This window comes from Zootoca vivipara, chromosome 2 (assembly GCF_963506605.1).
Source record: "Zootoca vivipara chromosome 2, rZooViv1.1, whole genome shotgun sequence".
Lineage (NCBI taxonomy): Eukaryota > Metazoa > Chordata > Lepidosauria > Squamata > Lacertidae > Zootoca > Zootoca vivipara.
Window position 1 is genome coordinate 32,096,247 of NC_083277.1, and position 22,745 is coordinate 32,118,991.

At 40.3% G+C, this 22,745-nt stretch overlaps 1 protein-coding gene across 1 annotated transcript in view; it reads left to right on the forward strand.

Moving 5' to 3' along the window:
* CNTN6 (contactin 6) overlaps positions 1–22,745 on the forward strand; it is a 163,356-nt gene that overhangs the window by 33,986 nt on the left and 106,625 nt on the right. The window contains exons 2-3 of the mRNA XM_035108102.2: positions 4,773–4,899; positions 15,263–15,438. Of these exons, the coding sequence (XP_034963993.2) occupies positions 4,773–4,899; positions 15,263–15,438 (303 nt within the window). The remainder of the gene's footprint in view (positions 1–4,772; positions 4,900–15,262; positions 15,439–22,745) is intronic.

A 22,745-nucleotide genomic window follows, 5' to 3' on the forward strand; every position in this document is an offset into this window, starting at 1 on the left:
GGCCACTAGATAAATGAGTTTCAGAAGTATTCTGTTCTGTAGTAGCAAGATTTATACACATGGGCTTAGGTACACCAAATAATTGCTAAATTAAACAAGGATAAGAAATGTTGTATAAAACAAAGACAACATTGGCAACTTAATGGTTTGTAGGGCCCTTGAGGAGGGGCATAATCATTCACCTACATAAATGTGACTGTCTGAAAATATGACTGAGCTAAATGCATAAGAATGAGTTCGCTATTAACATGGGTTATATTTTTTAACTATTACATTATTAAAGCGTACTTTTTCATTTCTAATTAATGATTTATGTGTATGTAGAAGTAAAAATGAAAACACCTTCAATTGAAAGTAAACTCTGTTTTTGAAGGAACAAAAGGAATGAAAATTCAAAGATTTTCATAAAACATTCATGAAATTCACACATATTTTCTTTGACACTTCCGTTGCAAAAAGAAAAAGAAAAGATAAATTAACTTTTTTTATAATCTACATCCTCCAATGCGGAACTTTCAATCACTAAAATTTCTGAACTCTGGAGATATACCGTAGTAGAACGTAAATAATTTTTAGCTTTTTTAAGTGCATTGAACGATCTTTCACTGATATAAGTATTCATTTGATATAAGTAATATTAAAAAGAAAGAAAAGAATTGCCACCGTATTTGGAAATGGAGCACTCAAGCCTCCAATAATGAGCTTAAGTACAGTGGGGGACTAAGGCACAATGCCATTAGGATGGAACAGGTCTTTGGGTTCAACCAGCATTAAGGCCTTCTGCCAGACTTAGACCAGCTCAGCCTGAACTAGCTCTGCTCCTCCATGAGTTGGATCTGGTGTCCTTTCCATTGGCAGAACTTAAGCCCTCCTCCCATATTTAGGATTACTACTTTCCTCAAACCTTACCTGTTTCACAATTATGAACAACATGTGTTTCAACATCTTCTTTTTGTAATGTGGTGGTGAAAGCAGAGAGCTCTCTCTCTTTCTTCCCCATTTTCACAGAGCAATAACAGTTCACATATCAAGATGAATTTATCTAATTTACAATTTCCAAAATAGTATGTGAACTGAAACACAGGCAACTTTTGAAATTCACACTCCTCCAAATTTTGCAGTGCTGTTCTCTAGCCAAGTAATACATCCAAAAATGCAAATACTGGGCCAAAGTGTGTGTAAATTGCATATATTAGTGGAAAATGTCATATATTAGAGAAAATATAAATATTAGGGGAAATGTGCTTTGCAAAAATGTGCATTTCTGGCAAACTTGCATACAAAACATGTATTAGAAGAAAATGACACAAAAATGCTGATTCATTTTCATGCACACTTCTTCTTTTTTTAAAAGAAACTTTGCAAAGTGATACAATGTAGAGAACTGAACTTAAGAAAGGAAAGGAAAAATGAGAAACCGAGAGAAGCCAAAGGTGGACAGATTAAGTGGCAAGTCCTAGTTATTGCTGTTAGACTTCCCATGCGGCAAATTGGGGGTGCAGAATGTGGTTCTTGTTGTTGTTGTGTCTGACTCTTCGTGACCCCATGGACCAGAGCACGCCAGGCACTCCTGTCTTCCACTGCCACCTGCAGTTTGGTCAGACTCATGTTCGTAGCTTCGAGAACACTATCCAACCATCTCATCCTCTGTCATCCCCTTCTCCTTGTGCCCTCAATCTTTCCCAACATCAGGGTCTTTTCCAGGGAGTCTTCTCTTCTCATGAGGTGGCCAAAGTATTGGAGCCTCAGCTTCACGATCTGTCCTTCCAGTGAGCACTCAGGGCTGATTTCCTTCAGAATGGATAGGTTTGATCTTCTTGCAGTCCATGGGACTCTCAAGAGTCTCCTCCAGCACCATAATTCAAAAGCATAAATTCTTTGGTGATCAGCCGTCTTTATGGTCCAGCTCTCACTTCCATATATCACTATTGGGAAAACCATAGCTTTAACTATACGGACGGACCATTGTTGACAAGGTGATGTCTCTGCTTTTTAAGATGCTGTCTAGGTTTGTCATTGCTTTTCTCCCAAGGAGCAGGCGTCTTTTAATTTCGTGACTGCTGTCACCATCTGCAGTGATCAAGGAGCCCAAGAAAGTAAAATCTCTCACTGTCTCCATTTCTCCCCCTTCTATTTGCCAGGAGGTGATGCCATGTATGGTAGAAAAAAATATTCTATTTGCCAGGAGGTGAGGGGACCAGTGGCCATAATCTTGGTTCTTAGTATGGTAGAAAGAAATCTTTGAGAGATGAGGAACTCTGGGCATAGCTGCCAAGTTTTCCCTTTTCTCGCGAGGAAGCCTATTCAGCATAAGGGAAAATCCCTTAAAAAAAGGGATAACTTGGCAGCTATGACTCTGGGTCTTTAGAATTTGTAAATAGGTGAGCACAATGGAATTTACTCCTGAATAAGCATACAATAAACACAATTGCAAGGAATTAGATTTTGACTAAGCTTTAGGAGAAGCATTTCAGCAGTGGAACTAAATAAAAATATTCCTTTTGTGTGCTCATACCAATGACAAACTTAGTTGGTCTCTAAGGTGCTACTAGAAGGAATACCGTATATTCCGGTGTATAAAACGAATGGGCGTATAAGACGACCCCCAACTTTTCCAGTTAAAATATAGAGTTTGGGATATACTCGTCGTATAAGAAATACGACCCGGCGTATGAGACGACCCCCGACTTTTGAGAAGATTTTCCTGGGTTAAAAAGTAGTCTTATATGCAGGAATATACAGTATTTTAATTTTGTTTCAACTATGGCAGACCAACACCGCTACCTACCTGTAACTAGAGCAGTGGAACTGTGTTGGGCTTTCCTTCGCTAGTGGTATTTAAGCAGAGGTTGGATTGGTATCACTCAGGGATGCTGCAACCTGCTCTGTGGATTATTCATTGAGCAAGGGTGGAACACCATGGCTTCCAAAGCTCCTACGGTCAGACTGTAGTCTTCCTACATTCTTAGGAGTAAGTCCTATGTAATTAGTAAGTTCTGCTTTAAATATAGAGAGAGTAAATTGCAAATTCCATGAACCCAGGAAAACAACAACAAAAGGTTGCTTGGTTTTTGAACATTTTATATTATAGTGTGGATTATAGAATTCAAAATATGCATGCAGGAAACACAATTGGATGCTTGCTAACATGGGATTTTAAGGTCATGACAATCTACGCTGGCATAATTGCCTGATTGGCTGGTTCTATCAATCTCATTTTGACAGAGCGAGCCCCATGCCTTGCTTTCCGGGACTTGCTCAAGGATCTCTCTGCTCGAGCAAGATACGGGCAAGGTGGAGGTAAGAGCCATCTGTATGAAGCAGGGATACAAACAAGGGCCTTTCCTCACCTTCATTATGTAAATAAGCCCCACAAATCTTCAAGAAATGAGGTGTTATTATCAATCAGACATGAAATGTTTGCTGCTGTGTGGGAAGAGGAAATTGCCAGCAGACTATCTAGGATAGGCTGGAGGCAATTTCCCCATGTAAGATTTTGAAATAAAGGGCATTGAGTGCCATATATTTATAAAACCTTGGTTATAAAAGCAGGGAGGTGATGGCTGGGTATTAAGGGCACATGAATGTTGGATATTTGAATCGTGTTCAGACTTGCACTGCCTGCCTGCCTGGACTTCTGCTCAGCTGTAAAGAGAACTTGTTCATACAGCAAGGGTTGGGCACTTTTGGCTCTCCAGATTATGTTGGACCATCTTGCCAACCATTGACCATGCTGGCTGGGGCTGACGGCAGCTGGGGTCCAATAATACGGGGGGGGGCACAGATTTCTCATACTATCCAAATAGGAGATGTAAATCTATCCCCATTCTGCTCCAAGCATACCAACCTATTCATGCTTTTTTTGGTGGCATATTGAAAGACACTAGAGCAAGCATCCCCAAACTTCAGCCCTCCAGATATTTTGGACTACAATTCCCATCATCCCTGACCACTGGTCCTGTTAGCTAGGGATCATGGGAGTTGTAGGCCAAAACATCTGGAGGGCTGCAGTTTGGGGATGCCTGCACTAGAGCATGGGTAGAGTTTTTTTTTTCATCCAGAGGGCAACATTCCCTTTGGGGCAACTTTCCAGGGGTCACATAGCAGTGGTGGGTTGGTTCAGAGGAAAAGTAGGTGGAGCAATTAATATAACTTTTACTCCTCTCTATGTTTCATCCAGGAAAGGAAAAAGCATGATGAAAACTCAAGGACATTTCAGCCAGGCAAAAACTCAAGGGGGGTCAGTAGGGATGTGTGACATGGGAAAAACGCTAAGGGCCAAACAGAGTGGTTTGGAGGGTCACATTCAAACTAGCTTAAGATTTCCTACCCCTGGTCTGGGAACAGAGTGTGGGAGAATTGAAATGCTTTCTCAGCTGTGCACCTCACCAAATCCATGGTATTGAAGCTAGTTATGATCTTTCAACCAGAAAAGTGCAGTCAGTGGATTTAGAAACTTGGGTTGTTGTTTTTTATCTTGTGATTGGTCATTGACTGTCATAAAGCAACTTGTACTTGATCTTTCAGCCTAACATCTCACAGGGCTGTTGTGATAATAAAATGAGGCAATTGCTTGTATGCTGTTGAAGATTCATTTCTTTTTGCCCCACCCCAATGTGTGCATCAAAAGCAACGAGGGGAGACTTTCTGCAGGAAGTATTTCCTTGGTAAAAAGTGGCCAGTGGAACTCAAGGGTGTAACACAGAATCCACATTAATTGGGGTTTAACTGGAAAAAGAATATTAATTTTCAATTGTTGTTTCATCTCACAGATGAAGAAACTTTGCATGGACCTATTTTTGTTCAAGAGCCAATTGATGTCATTTACTCAGTGAGCTCTGAAGATCCAGAAGTAATTTTGAACTGTACGGCTAAAGGACATCCTTTGCCAATCTACAGGTAAGGTTTTTGTTTTTGTTTTGCAACTGTTTCCATTTTGAATGGCTTTGAGAAGAGGTTAATGGAATATCACTCCACTCTACAATTTTTCAAATGAAGACTCAGCAGCAAAAATGTAAGAAATGAACATTGATGTGGTGACAGACAAAAAAGAAAGAGGGTTGAACCGCTTAGTTTTAATCACAATAGGCATTTGTGATGGGAACAGGGAATTCCTGTCATAAATTCTCCATGCAAAAACTCTCTATGCATCATCCCCATTCCTTCTCTCACATCTCTTACTCTTTAGCTTCATTTCGCTCTCTGTAGAAATGCATAATTTGATATGTTCATTTAACAGTAGTGAAGTGATAATGACAAAGCCCATTTACAACATTAACCAAAGTTTTCAAAGGTTATTTTAAATTCCATTTTGGTGTTCCACAAAAATAACAAAAACTTACTTTAAAACTTAAGTGCAGGCATAATTGGCTATGAGTCAAATAAGTCAAGATGTGAAATACAGGGTTTATGGGATGTGGCTTTAGGGTTTGTTTGTTTTCTTCGAGCAATGCAGGGGGAGGGGAGACACACCTTCATGGAAAAATGAAGGGAAAGTTTTGGACTATCTTTTAAAATAATAATAATAATAATAATAATAATAATAATAAATTTATTATTTATACCCCACCCATCTGGCTGCGTTTCCCCAGCCACTCTGGGCGGCTTAGATGCCAGGTCCCCAGCCCAAACCCATAACCTGGTTAGAAAACAATTCCAAAAAGAAATGTAGCAGATCTCAGGGGCCAGGAGTCTGAAGGGGAAGAGAATGCAGACCCAGGTCCAGATGAACTGCCACAAGATGAACCTACAGAGCCACTGACCCATCTGGCGGGCTCAAGGATGTGGCGCTGCTTTTTCTGACTCCCAACACTCCACTGCAGAAGACCTAGGTAGATCTGAGCCTGCCCCACTGTGTCACAGTAGGAGATTACCAGAAAAAGGCTGGGCCTTGCTGCTAATGACAAGGCTGTACCACCTCCTGTTCCTTTCAGTTTCAGAACTCTGTGTTCCTAGAGCACTGCCTGAATCCTGCCTGGCACTCAGTTTGGGCTGGGCATTGATTGGGGGAGCAGGGCAGCAGTGGCACCAGCCCTACAGGGTTCCTTCAGAGTCCCAAACCCGCTGTCTTTACTTCAGGGGAAAGCTGGTGAATGCCTTATTCCCTTAGCAAGGAAGCCTGGAACCTTTCTGTTAGGACCCTTGCCAAAAGCCAGAGAATATTAACTAAGTTGCCCCACCACCTCAAAACACTTTATCAAAGCTATGTTAAATTGCCAGTGTGAGAGAGCCAATGTGGTATAGTGGTTAGGAGCAGTGGACTCGTAATCTGGGGAACCAGGTTCACGTCCCCGCTCCTCCACATGCAGCTGCTGGATGACCTTGGGCTAGTCACACTTCTCTGAAGTCTCTCAGCCCCACTCACCTCACAGAGTGTTTGTTGTGGGGAGGAAGGGAAAGGAGATTGTTAGCCGCTTTGAGACTCCTTAGGGTAGTGATAAAGCGGGATATCAAATCCAAACTCTTCTTATTCTATGTGGTTTCCTCACTCCCAGCTTTACCCAACTATTCAATCCCTCCCTACTGCCTCACATGCTGCTATTATTATTATTATTATTATTATTATTATTATTATTATTATTTTATATGCCTGCCTATCTGAATTGGTTGCCCCAGCCGCTCTGGGAGGCTTCCAACCAATTAAACCATCAAACATTAAAAACTTCCTATACAGGGCTGCCTTCAGATGTCTTCTAAAGATTAGCTGGTTGTTTATTTCCTTGACTTCTGACGGGAGGGAGTTCCACAGAGCAGGCATGACTACTGAGAAGGCCCTCTGCCATTGCTTGTGACATTGAGGCAAAGAGAAAGGTGAAGCCTCCCTCTGGAACCATCGCTGCTACTGCTGCTGACTTTTTCTCTCAGCCTGTCTGCCTCACTATATGCTGAAGAAGCTTAGGTATCCATCAGCTTCACCCATCACTACCTGATTTCACCTCTGACTCAGCTGTGCTCATTTCCAGCTGGTGCAGGAGTTTAGCAGTGCAGCAATTGGATCTGACTTTGGAGGGAAAAGCAAAAACCTCCTAGCACTACTGGGTTAAAATACATGCAGTAGAATCACTCAGAATATGCAGAAATCGTATTGTATTGGGAGGTTCCATCCCACTGTGTTTTTGCAGAGTGAGGATGAAAGTTTGTTTTCTGTGGTGATACTATACATTTAAGGAAAGCCTATTGACTGCAACAATAATTTTTTTTGTAACTTCATTTCAAAAACCCATAATGCTTAACGACCTTACTACAAAAAAAAATATGGCACTGAAGTGAGCACAGAGAGAATAAATAAAAATGAATCATTAAATCCTGCATTGTACACAAACTACAGAATAAAAGGGCTGACTAGAATGAAAACAAAACAGAAGACAAACTATAAGCATAAAGTACGGTAGATATTATTACATATGAGAACTCTGCAAAAAAAAAAGTTCTCAGTCAAACTTGGCCTTTATGGGTGCAATCTGCATCCTGTTAAGTTAATAGATTGCTGTTTCACTACATACCAAAGACAATTAGAGGTCAACTTAGCTGGTTGAAGTCTTTTTTTCTATTGTACAAATGGGATTTGGGTGCAGAGAGCATTTTGAAGGGAAGAAAATGGTGCTACAATTTTCAAAGAACTCTCCCACTTCCGCCCCGGCCACAAGTTTTGCTGCATGCAAAAACAACTAATTTCCTTCCACTTTGGGTGTATGAATCCACATGCCCACACCACCCATGAATTGGAGAAATTATTATTGTGGTGAATTTCTTCTGTGCTACAAACAAAAGGGCAAAAAGCAGGGATCACATAGTTGAGGTACTCAGCCTGAAGTGCAACTGGCATGCTTAGTCAAGCAGACATTTCAGGGATATTGACTTAACGTATGACTCTCTTTATGGCAGTACTCTCATGCTGTATTGGGGTTTATTTTGGTATGTTTTTAAATAGTTTTAATGATTTGAGTTTAATTGTGTTTTACTGACCCTTGCAACTGACACATAAAGAAAGTTCCCCTTCTTCTCAGTCTGGACCTGTTTCATATTGAGATTCAAAATGGCCATGTATACGCCATACATATAAATCACACGACCCCCCCCCCCAAAAAAAACAACCCAAGAATCCTGGGAACTGTTAAGTATGCTGGGAGCTTGGCGCTGTGCAGGGTGAACTATCATTCCCAGGTATCTTTAGGGAATTCATGTACTTTAAACGTATAGTGTCTGCTTAGCCTAAGTCACCTCATCCACCTCAAGCCAGCCAGCCTTCCCTCCTTGTCCTGCCACCCCATTCCCTCAGCCCCAAACTCATCTGATGGTGGAGTGGGGCAGTAGTCATGATGGCAAGGTGCATGGTGCAGATCTAGGCACCCTGTAAAATGATTTTGTAACCATTATTATTATCTAGTAGTGCCATGGGCACACTCCTGTTTGCAGCTTTCTAGGTGTAAATGAATTAAAGAAGCCTTGCATGAAGGCATCCAGAGATACTTTTTTTTACTGCCCTTCTGCCGCCCTCAGGTAACTGTGTAAGGAAAAGGTATTAGGAAAGGGTTTAAGGCAGGGAAGGAGGACCTATGGCCATCCAGAATTTGCTGGACTACATCTCCCATCATCCCTGACCAGGGCCCAAGTTAGCTAAGGGTTGATATGAGTGGGAACCCAGCAACAATCTGGAGGGTCACAGGTCCCCCAATTCTGATTTAAGGGTTCACTGGGAATTGGGGAAACATATAGGGGGCGATAGATGTGTGTTTTGATTCCTTCATGCACCTGGTAACATTATCAGAAATGGGGCAGGGTTTCAAAATTTGATATTTGGCTAAAGAGAATCTGTCTATTTCCAGTTTTTTTGAGGAAACACCCTGCCCCCAAGTCCAATTCTGAATCTAGCGGGAGGCAATTCATCTCATCCATCACTAAAAATAATAAATTTTTGTGAGCAGACTGCATAAACTACAATTCATTCTTCAGTACCAACCATCCATTCAGTTTAACAAGCTGAGCATCTCTCATCAGAGTGATTTTAAAGCTATTTCAATTTTGTGCTATGAAATGCTGCACTGAGGCAGTTGCCTGGAAAGATCTTAGGACCTTGTTATTGGTACCCATCCTCTGCTATGTTTTCACCTGCTTTAAACTTTAGATTGCAAGCTTCTCTGGGCAAGGATGTGTCTTCTTGTACTATGTAGAGCACCATGCACAGTGTTGGTGGTATATACATTTTATATTCCATATTTAAACTTCAGTGGAAAGTCCACCATTTTGTAGCTAAACTTGCGATAGCCATGCACAAGGGAGAGGAACTGGCATCCTCAAAAAGAAAACCCTAATGCAAGGAATTTCCTCTAGTACTGCAACCTCACCAGTCCCAATATAAGATGCTGGGGACTGAACTTTGCACCTTCAGCGTGCAAAGCAGATATGAGACATAAGGAGATGAAAAAGGTACAGAAATAGCCATCTCATTGTCTCAATAGGTCATTTCCAGGTTTGCACTGATGAGCTATTTTAAATTTCTCCTGGAATAGAACCGTGAGGACTTGTATAGATATAGAAATCAATAGAAAAAAAAACAAAACTTTAATGTAGCTGAGTACTCTACACCTACCCACAATAAACAAACAAACCAAGAGGTAACAGCAGTGCTTTTTTTCTAAAAAATGTTTAGGAGTACTCTCATTTTCCTACTCATTGAAATATTGCCCCTCAATGAGGCCAAACTTAGATTCACAAAATGTTTAGGGATATGCGTCCCGCTATGTCCCCCCAGAAAAAAGCACTGGGAATTCTTGTTCTTTCATAATCAGTGTGAAACATTGTTTAGTGTAAAACATTTTAGAACACAAAATAAAAAAAATCCTTCCAGTAGCACCTGGTTGTTGTTTAGTCGTTTAGTCGTGTCCGACTCTTCGTGACCCCGAAGCACCTTAGAGACCAACTAAGTTTGTCATTGGTATGAGCTTTCGTGTGCATGCACACTTCTTCAGATACACTGAAACAGAAGTCACCAGACCCTTATATATAGTGAGAGGGTGGGAGGGGTATTACTCAGAAGGGTGGTGGGAATGGGTGATTGGCTGATAGGTGTGGTAAAGCTGTTGACGATTGTCAATGACTGCAATTGGTCTTACAGGAAAAAGCAAGGGGTGAGATGGCTAAAAATAGCTTTATCATGTATAATGAGATAAGAATCTGATGTCTCTATTCAGACCAGGTTCTCTCCATGGTTTTAAGCTTGGTAATAAGTTGCAATTCAGCAACTTCTCTTTCCAGTCTATTTCTGAAATTATTTTGTAATAAGATTTTATTTTAGAACACATACATGCACACAAAACCCATCACCAAACATATTGGCACAAATTTCACGACAATGAAGTTCATTCTCCACGTTATGCATTGGAATTGCCTGTGGTCCTGAGTGAGAGCCCTGCTTTGTAGTTCACACTGAATGCTGAAGGTCAGGCTCTGAGTGGTTTGTGACAACCCTGCAGTGTTGTCAAGCAGCATTGGAATCTCAACAGAAGCAGGAAAACTACAACAGTGCAATTGTATGTTTTGGTTTTAGGCTACCCCACACCCCAGTTGCCGGTTGGGCTGAGAGAGCAATATACAACAACCTGGCAGTGCAGTCCACTCTTACATACCTATTGCAGGTTGAATAAATGCTGAGAGCGAGCAGCCTACAGCTGCCCTGCAATATCAGGCAGTCGGCTCCATGCATCTCATGCTTTCTGGTGACACCTTTAAAAGTTCAAAAAGTAAAAAATAAAATTGGCTCATGAAGTAAGACCCAAGTTAGAGGAGGAACTCCTATCTGTGCTATTAACTTGTGTTTTATCAGCCCCAATAGTCAGAAGCTCAGGTAGAAAAAACAACACCTAACACACTGAGGGGTTCATCGTTCCATGTTGTTGTTGGGGCCCACTTGTAATAAACAATAATTTCTGGGGAAAGTAAACATTCCTCTTAGCATATCTTTTAAACATAGCTTAAACCAACCATGTCTATGGATTTGAAACTGAAATTGGTAGGACTTCAGGATTCTATGACCGAAATGAGGAACACCAATAGAATCAAGATGAGTCAGAACGGTTTATTAAAAGAGAATGTATCCATGATAATAATAGTTTTTAAAAAGGTTTGATTATAAACATTTTGTTGTTGTTTAGTCGTTTAGTCGTGTCCGACTCTTCGTGACCCCATGGACCATAGCACGCCAGGCACTCCTGTCTTGCACTGCCTCCCGCAGTTTGGTCAAACTCATGTTCGTAGCTTCGAGAACACTGTCCAACCATCTTGTCCTCTGTCGTCCCCTTCTCCTAGTGCCCTCAATCTTTCCCAACATCAGGGTCTTTTCCAAGGATTCTTCTCTTCTCATGAGGTGGCCAAAGTATTGGAGCCTCAGCTTCACGATCTATCCTTCCAGGGCTGATTTCCTTAAGAATGGATAGGTTTGATCTTCTTGCAGTCCATGAGACTCTCAAGAGTCTCTTCCAGCACCATAATTCAAAAGCATCAATTCTTCGGCGATCAGCCGAAGACCAATACAAAGACCAATACAAAGACCAAAAATGACACAATCCATATTCAACTCGAATATTCATCAAATGTATAATTGATTTCTAAATCATCAAGCCTTAAATGCGTAACTTTAATGCAATGTATTAAAATGTAAATATATCTTCATATATATATATATATATATATATATATATATATATATATATATATAATATTGTTTCATATAATATTGTTTCTATACCATAAATTATTCATCATAATAATAATGAAAAGGGTTTTAATTATACTAGTTGATGTTCTTGTTTCATATATTTAATAAAGGGAGATGATAAGGTTCTCAAATTGTTCTTTGTTTACCTTTCCTTAAGTGTACCATGTCTGTTAATTTGCACATCGTGGCAAGATATCAAACTGCATTAAACCAGTCTTGTTGTATCGGAACTATTAGAACACTCCATTTAGATGCTCTGAAATTGTTTTCATTTTTTTTTGCTTTGCTTTTGGTAGAAGTTAGTAGAATTCTCAAAAAAAATTCATTGTTCTGATGCCACATTTTTTAAAAGTTAACCCAGAAGAATTTCATATGTATTTAGTATTCAACCATTTCTCAATGATCAGTTCTGAAAAATTCTAAAACTTCTCACATGTACATCTAATGTCAGTTTTAAACATTTCTTTCCAATAAAACTGCACATTGTTTATTGTCTAATTTTAAATTGTATTATAAACTTGAGCAAACTGGACTTTCTGCTAGGTTTAGGCCAATGTCCCTCTAATTGTTCAAAGCATCCAGTTGCCTCATGTCTGGTTTATGTTTTTTCTAAAGCTACAGTTTGAAAGCTATACATTAGGATTTAAAAATCATGTCTAAAATCATTAAACTCTACTGAATTACTCTTGAGCTAAGAATTAACTGAAATCGTTTCCACTTCTTGTTTTGTTTTTAATCTTAAGTAATTCACCGGAGTATGCATGATATGATTAAACCTCACCTGGCAATCATAGGCATCCATTAATAGCTTTCCTTCATTGATTGAAACATATTAATTAAGAAAAGGCCCTAACCAGGAGCTCCTTCCCTGATCTATATGCACAGTTTAATAATAATCATACTGTGTGATTAGAATGATTATGGGGGACACTGTGAAAAATTCATTTGCCGCGAATAAGCCAACAACTTTGCATCTGTGTTGAGAAACAATTATAGACCTTAATTGGGAGCCCATGTAATGATGACAGCAGTTATTTCAGTGATTGATTCTGAAATTAAAGTGAGCTGGCAAATTAAACACCAGTACATCCAGAGCTAGAAAACTGAGAAGTTTTGGGTCCAGGGCATGTAAATTGCATATATATTGAAATAAATGGGGAGAGGAGTCAAAATGATCTCAGCCAACTATTACAATACAGTGGTACCTCTGGTTAAGAACTTAATTTGTTCCGGAGGTCCGTTCTTAACCTGAAACCATTCTTAACCTGAGGTACCACTTTAGCTAATGGGGCCTCCCACCACCGCACGATTTCTGTTCTCATCCTGAGGTAAAGTTCTTAACCTGAGGTAGTGCTTCCGGGTTAGCAGAGTCTGTAACCCAAAGTGTTTGTAACCCAAAGTGTTTGTATCCTGAGGTACCACTGTACTGATGTGCTGTAGATACCTCATGACTGCTTGATGTTTCAACATTCATAATTCAGTAGGGGTTTCCAGTTTCACAGTAGATTAGAGAGTGGTGGTTTTTATGAGGTCATACCGTATATCCCAGCAATTTTGTACTCGCTGTTGACCAGCTCAGACCATTTCCTTCATGAGTGATGTTTGTGGACAACAATGCATTCTAAGATACAAAACTGGTGAGGAGCGAATGTTTAATTCAGGTTTGTTTCTAGTGGAATAAATCCAGTAAAAAACACAAGTGATGGCAGAACTAATACAACCAGGCTACAGACATCCATTGGCATTCCAAGGTTTTAGGAGGGGAATTCGGAAAGACTTATTTAGTGTACCTCTCCTCGTCTCTTTTTCGCCACTGACAGAAAAGGAGAAACATCAGCGAGCTTCTTGCTGTAGTGGGGGCCTCTCAGCAGGTGGCCAACCATGCCGCTTCAACCTGCAATAGAGCAGGGCTCCAGTTACATGGAAGAGTTGGAGGAGGGAACTGATCTCCCTTACATTTTTTGACAGGTCATTTAGCTACCATTTCTAGAAGGCTACAGTTCTGTGTGCCTGTGAGAGTTGGTTGAGATGGGGAAGAATTTGTGTGGTTATCATTAACAGTCTATAGAAGCTAGGGATGCACCTATTCCTGGGCTCTTTGTAATTATGTCTGGCCCTAATCTCTGTCTTGTATAGTGTGGCATTGGATTATGATACTAGCAGGGAGGACAGGTAGCAAGGAGTTGTAAAGATGATGCCCCAGTTTCAGTGGTGGTAGGAAGAGGAAAGTATACTTGGAGTGGAGTGGCTGACCTCCATCTGGGGCAGAGACTTAGATATTTGATCCCTATCCCCATTTCAGCCCTCCTACTCTCCCAGAGGTTTCTGGTATCTTACCTGTTGATCCCTTTGGTTTGGGATTGAATGCCAGGTCAGTCCGTAATGAGATCATTCTCATCCATGACTTGGTTGTGGATGAAGGGGCTGACCTGATGTGTATTACCAAGACTTGGGTGGGCAAACCGGGTGTCCATCAGCTGTACCCATCCAGGTATTCTGTGCAGCACCTGACTAGAACAGGGAGTCAAGTGTGGTGGGTTGTTGCTATTGTCCATAGAAGCACCATTTCCACTACCAGAAATGGTAGCCACTACCAGATATTGGGCTGGGTTTAGCAGGTCTGCACTTGATGTTGGACTAGATTAAGGAAACAGTTGTTCTATCAACCACTCTGTGGCTCAGCGGAGAACTCTGTTGCTGACCGAGCTAGCTGAGGTGGTTTCTGGTATAGTGTTGGAAGACCCCAGGATGATCAGAAATAATAATACCCAGGTCAGAAGCGATACTGGCCATGCACAGTTGTTTGAAGGATTGTGTCTGTGAATGTCAGCGGTGCCAGGAATGTGATTTTACATAAGTGATGAGAATTCTGTTTTGCTACAACAAATGGTTAATCCACAGGACATTTTTGTTCTTGTGTAAAATATGATTATCTATGAAACACAATTTATTTTGGCATTTGTAAATAGCTGTGATATGTTGCAGACACGATTCATTTTCTCTCTAACGGGCTAAAAGAGACAAATCATGTTTTAAAATAACAGTGTTATCATTATTACATTATCAATCTCAAACTAGTGGTATAAAAACATTCCTTCTCTGCTTTCTTCTTGCCCTTTGAAGTATAATTTGTTCTGATTTATATCTCTGAAATCATTGCTATAAGCAAATTTATTACATCACTAGCAAAGACTGTAAAATATTTCTAGGTACCTTTTATAGTAAGAAAAGGATGTAGTCGTGTCATCCTCCTATTGCATTTGAATGTAAAACTTCATATGTATGAATAAGTTATAATTATTTTTTGTAGACATTTGGATGCTTGCCTAGGAAACACCATTAAATAGAGAGGATTTTTCAAACGGTAAAATTTACAGGGGAATTTACAAGATAGATATAAAAACCAGCCTGCTGTGAAATATGGTATGATATTCTAATATTTTAACCATGGTTTTATTGTTGCAGGTAAGCTACAGCACACTATTTAAAAAAGAAACCTGAATAGCCTCCGTTAATTATAAGTATAATTTGATTTTTTTTCCCTCAAAGGTGGAAGCAAAATGGCACAGATATTGATCTCACCATGAGTTATCACTACAGGCTGCTTGGAGGCAGCTTGGCAATCAATAACCCACATAAAAAACAGGATATTGGAACATACCAGTGTTTGGTCACAAATTCGTTTGGAACAATTCTGAGCAGGAAAGCAAAACTCCAGTTTGCATGTAAGTTGCATGGATATTTTATTTCTTCATCAATTTTATTTTTGCAAACAATGTATTAGGCAATTAAAACATCAATGAAATTTGCTATGAAATGATTGAACTTGCTCATCTTTCCCTTTTCATGCTGAATTCCAATATCTTTCCCCAGTAAACAGCAATAATGAGACAGATATACTGGTCCTTGCAACACACAACAATTATCTACAATCGAGGGAAAGGTCAAGAAAGATGAACACAATTAGGTTTTGCTTAATAGAGCTGTTGCTATTCCCTCAGCCCACCCCCCTGGGAGGCATTTTTTCATGGTCAGGTTGCTATTGGTAAGATACCTGCTCCTCACCCCGTTCTAGGTTGGAAAATGAAGTAATCACAAAAGTATAATGATGTCCAGCAGAGTCACAGAAATGTCACACATGGTAATTACCTTACTGACATTTAGTTGCATTAACAAGAATATACACCTCCACACATTTGGCATGCCATTGTTGCTTGCACCTAAAATATGTAGCTGTCCTTTAGGCACAGGTGTATGTGTGCCCACGCATAGTGAAAGCAATAATAAAATAATAAAATCCAAAATCATGCATGCACACAAACACAGAGATGGAAGAGATAGAAGAAATTTATGCAACCACATTCTTTCCTACACCAGAGAAGTACAGTATAAGCATATCTACACCTATGCAGCCAGGGAAGTCAAATAGTGCTACTGCAGACACTGGGTACTGAGTCTCCGTTCCATGAACAGAACAAGGCACTGTTCATGAAAGGAGAGCTTTGCTCATGGACGGACCTGTTCTACTTAGAGGACACATCAGTGTGTAGAGCTCTTCCTTGAATAGAAGGCTATTGTGTTCATGGCAGGGGGGGGGCGTCTGATCCAAGCCATCGGCAGCAATCCAGCCAGACAGCCTCATCTATCAAATTGGGCATCCCCCACTGTGGAAGCTTGAGACTGCAATTCTAAACACATTCAGAACTTGGTCGCTTATGAGAAAACAACACATAGGACCGATCCGTTAGGGTTCTCCGTCGTGTATGACTCTAGATCACAGCCTTTGCCTTTTTATTCTTGCACTTTTGACGGGTGGTGGGTGAGAGCAGCTCTTCTTCAAAAGCAGCTTGGAGAAAGTTGCACGTCCCCCACCCCCATCCCACCGCCACCTCCCTGCCATCCTCCTTTCTTCGTCCTCCATCTGGGCTGGCTGCCGCACTAAGAGAGCAATTGTTTTTAATGCTCATTAATAAAATATACTTCGAAAGGCAGCCTCATGGAGCTGTTTCAGACATCGGTGCTGGTATTAATTATTAATCCTTTTCTGTTCCTATTACAAATTGCCTGTCACAGAGGTCATAGAAAGGAGGCTGTAGAAATTGTGATGGTTCACAGACTTGTGCATGTGTGCAAAGGTGGTAATTCCTGCCATGGTCTTAGTCATTTTTCTTCTGACTGTTCAAAGGTAAAAGCAAACTGACTAATGGAAATGACTATCAAAGTAGGACTGGAACCATCAGGACATGAAGTGCTTGGCTAACAGTCTGCTTTAATGCTCTCTGTGGAACCAGCACAGAATGAACTTCTCTACCCCCGACTCTGTGTTATCCCTTGTAGGGAAACGTACTGTCATAATTCACACTATGACTCATGCTGCTCAGCATTATGGCTTGTTTGTGGAAACCTGGTCACGGGGTTGTCAATTCCTGTGGAGACTATAATGTGTAGCCCACTTCAAAGTACTCAAGTGGTGATAAATTGGTATTCAGGAGCTTACTCGAGAGTGCGTGTATTTATATGTGGTTGGTGGTGGTTTCAGTTATCCTGGGTTAGGAAGCAGGCTTCTTTTTAAACATGCACCATGAGAAAAAGGAAAAACCTCAAACTGGCAATAAGCTGAAAGGATTCTTATTATGAAAGAGATATATATGCATTTTATCAATGCATTTGGAGAAATCCTTGGGTTTATTTTGACATATGCAATATGAGACTGAATGACGTAGTCCAAATGGGAGTCCACGATGCATTGTATCAAGAGAAACTCTTGCAGAAATATGTAAATGAGTCAAAACTGCATATAAAAATGTGTTTATTAGGAGAAATTTGCTTGCTGATGAATTTTCATTCAATATTTTTTTTTAAAAAAAACCACACCACAAAAACAAAATTTTCTGCAAAATGTGAAGAACTGAATTTAAGATTGGATAAATGAGAAACCTAGAGAACCAAAATTGACAGATGTTCCCATCCCTTCTTCTAGACAACAGGGCCTTTTCTGTATCAGTACCCCAGTTGTGGATCTGTGATCTTGGAGACATTTAGCTGGCATATTCATTACTTTTAAAAAATATTATTATTATTATTATTATTATTATTATTATTATTATTATTAAACTTATACCCAGCCCATACTACCATAGCCACTTTTTGCAGCTTTCTAAAATCTTTTAAAAGTAATCAATATTGCTCTTTCATAAAACTTAAACCAAAACCAAAACCTAGTACTTCTCTTGCTGTTTACCTGGACTAGTTTGCTTTCAGTTCATTTATTTGTAATTATTTATTTTACTTATTTAATATATTTATATCCTGCATTTCTCCCAAGTCAGGATTCAAGGCAACTTCCAACATTTAAAAGACCAATTATAGAATACAGAAGAATAAAAATAAACTAGTTATAAGCAATAATTAAAACAACAACATCACAACATAGTTGAAACCAGCAATTAGAATGCAATTTGTCCCGACAACAGCCTGATAGCATCATCTGTGCCTGTTTCCAAAAGCCTCTCTGAACAGGAAGTTCTTAGCCTGCTGTCGGAAAGATAACAAAGAGGGAGCCATTTTAACCTCTCTGCTCATTCATTCTTGGTACTGCCATGTTGCTTTACAGAGCCATGGTGACAGGGATAATTATATATACTCTGAATATGACTTACTTGGTTATAATCCATACATTCCATGAGCAAAAAGCTTATCTACTTTTGTGGATCCAGGTTCCATCTTGAGCTAGTATGGGGAGAAGAAAAGTGGCACATAAATAGAGAGGATCAATTATAAGCAAAGGGAAAAACAAAAATTTATGCAGCTCTTTGTCTGTCTTTCTGTCTGTCTGTCTCTGATGAGGAAAGAAGCCTTGGACTGATTGTGCGAATTTACTGTTCATACCAGACAACATTCAATTATCTGCAGTTTGGTCCCCTCGGTTAGGGAAATACAAGGCGATCATCCATGAATCCTTCATGTACTGAAAGGCTTTAAGCCAATGGACTAGAAAGAACTGATATTAGTTTAGAATCAGAAGAAGCCTGGTAAAAGTATAGCTTGGAGCTAATTTCAAGTACTGTACTAGTTCCTAAACTGTTGGTTAACAGAAGCCAGGATCACAGTAACTGTCCCCTGCAGTGCAATAATGTTCAAATGCCATATAAATATATGGGCACATTGATCCCTTGCGCTGGATTAAATGATATCATCTGTGGCAGAGTCTAAGCTTCCTTAATAATCTTTATGGTCACAAGATCAAGAGAATTTATAGATGACAACTGTAGACGTTCTGCAACTAGATGTAAACTGCACCATTCAGAGCAAAATCTTCGGGTCTGCATATCTAAGAAGCTTGAGTTTTTGAAGACAGAACTACATTTCTGATGTCACATTTCCCAATTGCGTCTTTTAGTAGTGTAATTAAAAATTGTTACCGGTATGTCTCCCTGAAATTCAACTTGTACATTCATCATCATGTCTGAGGGATTTGTTATTTGATATTAATTTTATTTTTTCTGTATTGTGGTCATAAAATAGAACCACCAGAGAGCTATGTTTAAATGATATTTTAAAATAGTTAAATAATTATAATGACAGTAGTAGTAGTAATAATAATAGCATATAAGGAAAGGTAAAGAATCCCTGAATGGTTAAGTCCAGATGTTTAAGGCGACTATGGGGTGCGGTGCTCATCTTGCTATTCAGGCCGAGGGAGCCGGCATTTGTCCACAGATAGTTTTCCGGGTCATGTGGTCAGCATGACTAAACCACTTCTGGCACAATGGAACACCGTGGCAGAAACCAGAACACATGGAAATGCCATTTACCATATACCTTGATACTCAAACGGCTTGGCTCCCGAACAAATTGGCTTCTGAACGCCGCAAGTGAGTGTTCCTGTTTGTGAACATTTTTCGGAAGCTGAATGTCTGGTGCGGCTTCCGATCGAGTGCAGGAAGCTCCTGCAGCCAATCAGAAGTCGCAGCTTGGTTTTTGAATGGTTTCAGAAGTCGAACGGACTCCTGGAACAGATTAAGTTTGACAGCCAAGGTACCACTGTACTATATTATATTTAGCATATACTGTATTAATGGTCTAATAGGAGTTCAGCCTTACCATCAGCCTGACGATGACCAACATTTTGGGTCAGAACATCACCCGTACTCGACACATTAGCAATGCTCACCACATGCTTGAGGTGGTAGGTGATTTTGTTGGCCTGAGTTCCACCATAACCAGCAATCTTTCCATCGCTGCTGAACTTGGCTAGCATATTGGCAAGGCAGCTAAGGCAATGGCTCATCTCTTCAAAAGGGTATGTGAGAATGTGATGCTAACATTCCATACCAAGATGAAGGTCTACCAGGATGGTGTGTTGAGCACACTGCTTTATGGAAGTGAGTTGTGGGCAACTTACAACCTGCAGGAGCGATGCCTCAACACCCTCACATGCACTGCATCAGGAAGATTTTGGGTATCACATGGCAGGACAGAATCTCAGGACGGAACAAAGATGTGGTCTCCCAAGCCCACATTCCCAGCATGTTCGCACTCCTGTCTCAGGATTCCCAAGGGCGTGCTCTACGGGGAGCTGACTTCAGGCACCAGACCCATTGACAGACCAGCTTCAGATCCTTTCCCAGTCCTTTAGAAGTGGTGTTATGTGGGAAGCTGCCTTATGCTGAATCAGACAACTCATCCATGTATCTCAGTATTGATTACAATGACTTGCAGTGTTTAGGATCTTTCAGTCAGGGGACATTTTCAACCCTACCTGGAGATGACAGGGACTGAGCCTCAGACCTTCTGCATTCAATGCAGGTGTCCTATCACTAAAGCAGATGCTATGCCACTATGTGGTATTGGCAGTATGCCTCCTTCAGTGAAAGCTGCTGTGTTCTAATATCACTTCAAGCTTCTGAACACTCTTCAATAATAGCTCTGTGTAAAGCTTACTTGTTACACAGTAAGCAAGTTTGAGACTGCAGAAATAAACGTGCAATATGATGACAGCGCATCAGAGCATATGGCAAGCTTTTCTAAACTTCGCAGAGGGAAGATTTTTTTCAGTGTTATCCCAGTAGTGCATAAGACCTCCATTTCTGGTTTCAGCTAAATCCAGTCATAAGCAGTGCTGTTTTTCTAGAAAAAGAGATTCTGGAACATACCATGAATGCCTCCCTTGTTTTATAATGGCAATGGAGAGGTGCCGGAACTGAGTTCCAGGGAGTTCTGGCTAAAAAAAAAGCCTGGGTCATAAGCCTTTTAATTGAGTTTGTTTTCAAGTGTTGCATTTTAGAAATGCTGTGACACATACACACACACTAAAATGGATGAAATAGATAAGGGAATGTAGACTGCTTAGTAAGAGCTTGAAAATACTGTTGCATGCCACCCGAATCCTTACCCAGGATCTGTGTTTTCTTTGGGAATGAGGCACAGCTGAAACTGTGGTGTTTTTTATGATATTTGGTTTATTTTCACATATATACAACCTGAGCCTGCAATGGATAGGGTCACAGCATTAACATCCCAAAAGAGTCTTGTTTCTCCCTTAGCCGCAGCCTTGGTTTCAAACAGAAATCAACCACTGCTATTTCTCTCTGGCTTTCCAGCTTGCTGCTTTGCTTCTCAGTCACACCACGGCAAAACTAAACTCTAAACTCATGCTTTGTCCTTATAACCATCTCTGAGTTGTGGGAGGGGCCTCACCCATTTGCTGTCTTTCACAGAGCCCACTTTCCTTGCTGTCTTAATGACCCATCACCCAGATGATCACTTCAACACAAGAACCTAGCCTGGCTTATATGTTAACACATTCTGGATCCAGGGGTTAGAGGGTGGGCAGAAGTATACCCCACCAAACTCATAACAACACAATTAGAATACATAAGATATGCAAGAAGAAAATTGTCCACATATACTAGCAGGGTGTCTTACTGTCAGCTGGCTACCAGAGTTACATTGTCATCAAGAACTCTTCACACAAGATGGTTTCCTACATGGATATCACTTTGATACAGCAAAACTGTTCTGTGTGAAATGGCCTTTATTGCTGAAACATCTAGAAACCAAGCTTCAGGTCAGCTGCAATCTGGATTGAAATAAACTAGGATTCCTAGAAAACAGACGACCTGAAGAATGAGCACCAAAACAAAGAGGCCTCCACTGACCTCTTTGGAACATGGATGGAAACAAGAGCATAGTCAGCTGCCTTACACTTTGACCACTGATATCTCAGGCAGTATTGTCTACTGGGATAGCTCAGTTGGTAGAACCTGAGACTCTTAATCTCAGGGTCATGGGTTTGAACCCCACCTTGGGCAAAAGATTCCTGCGGTGAAATGGAGTAAGACTAGATGACCCTCATGGTACCTTCCAACTCTACAACTCTATGATTGGCAGCAGCTCTCCTAAATGGCTCACATTTAGCATTCGATATGTTGGCATTGGCATTGACCAAGGCAGAATGTATCAGGACTTGTGTCATAGGGTTCTAAGGAAGACAGAGGCACTAATTTGGTACAGTTGCAGGTTAAAGTATATGGATTAAAGTATATGGATACATAGGTACATAGTTGTGTGAGTAATCCAAAGCTCACATTAATGTGTAGAGTATTGAATTGATATGCATACCTAAAGCACAATAACTATTTTTTATAGCAAAGGTGTTAGATAAAGCAATGTTGCAGGTTTTACTCACAGGCGTTTTTTGTTTCTCGTTAGCTTCTTTCCCTGACTACGACAGCGGCATTGTCCACAGGCATCTTGTATCTAGGGGCCTGCTGTTTTCAGTATTACCTCCTTGGTAATATAGGAAAGTGGTATTAAATATAAATGTCATAGAGGAAATAAAAAGGCACCATTTAGATTCTGTATTCAAACTGCCAGAAATAGTAGCCATGCATTCTTGACGTCAACAATGCCAAGAAAATAGAAAGGGTCTGGGAGTATTTAAACTCTTAAGTAGATTCCCCCCCCCCTAGTCTGAAATGCAGTTGAGAGGCACAATCTTCATGCATATTAATTTGTTGTGCATAATATA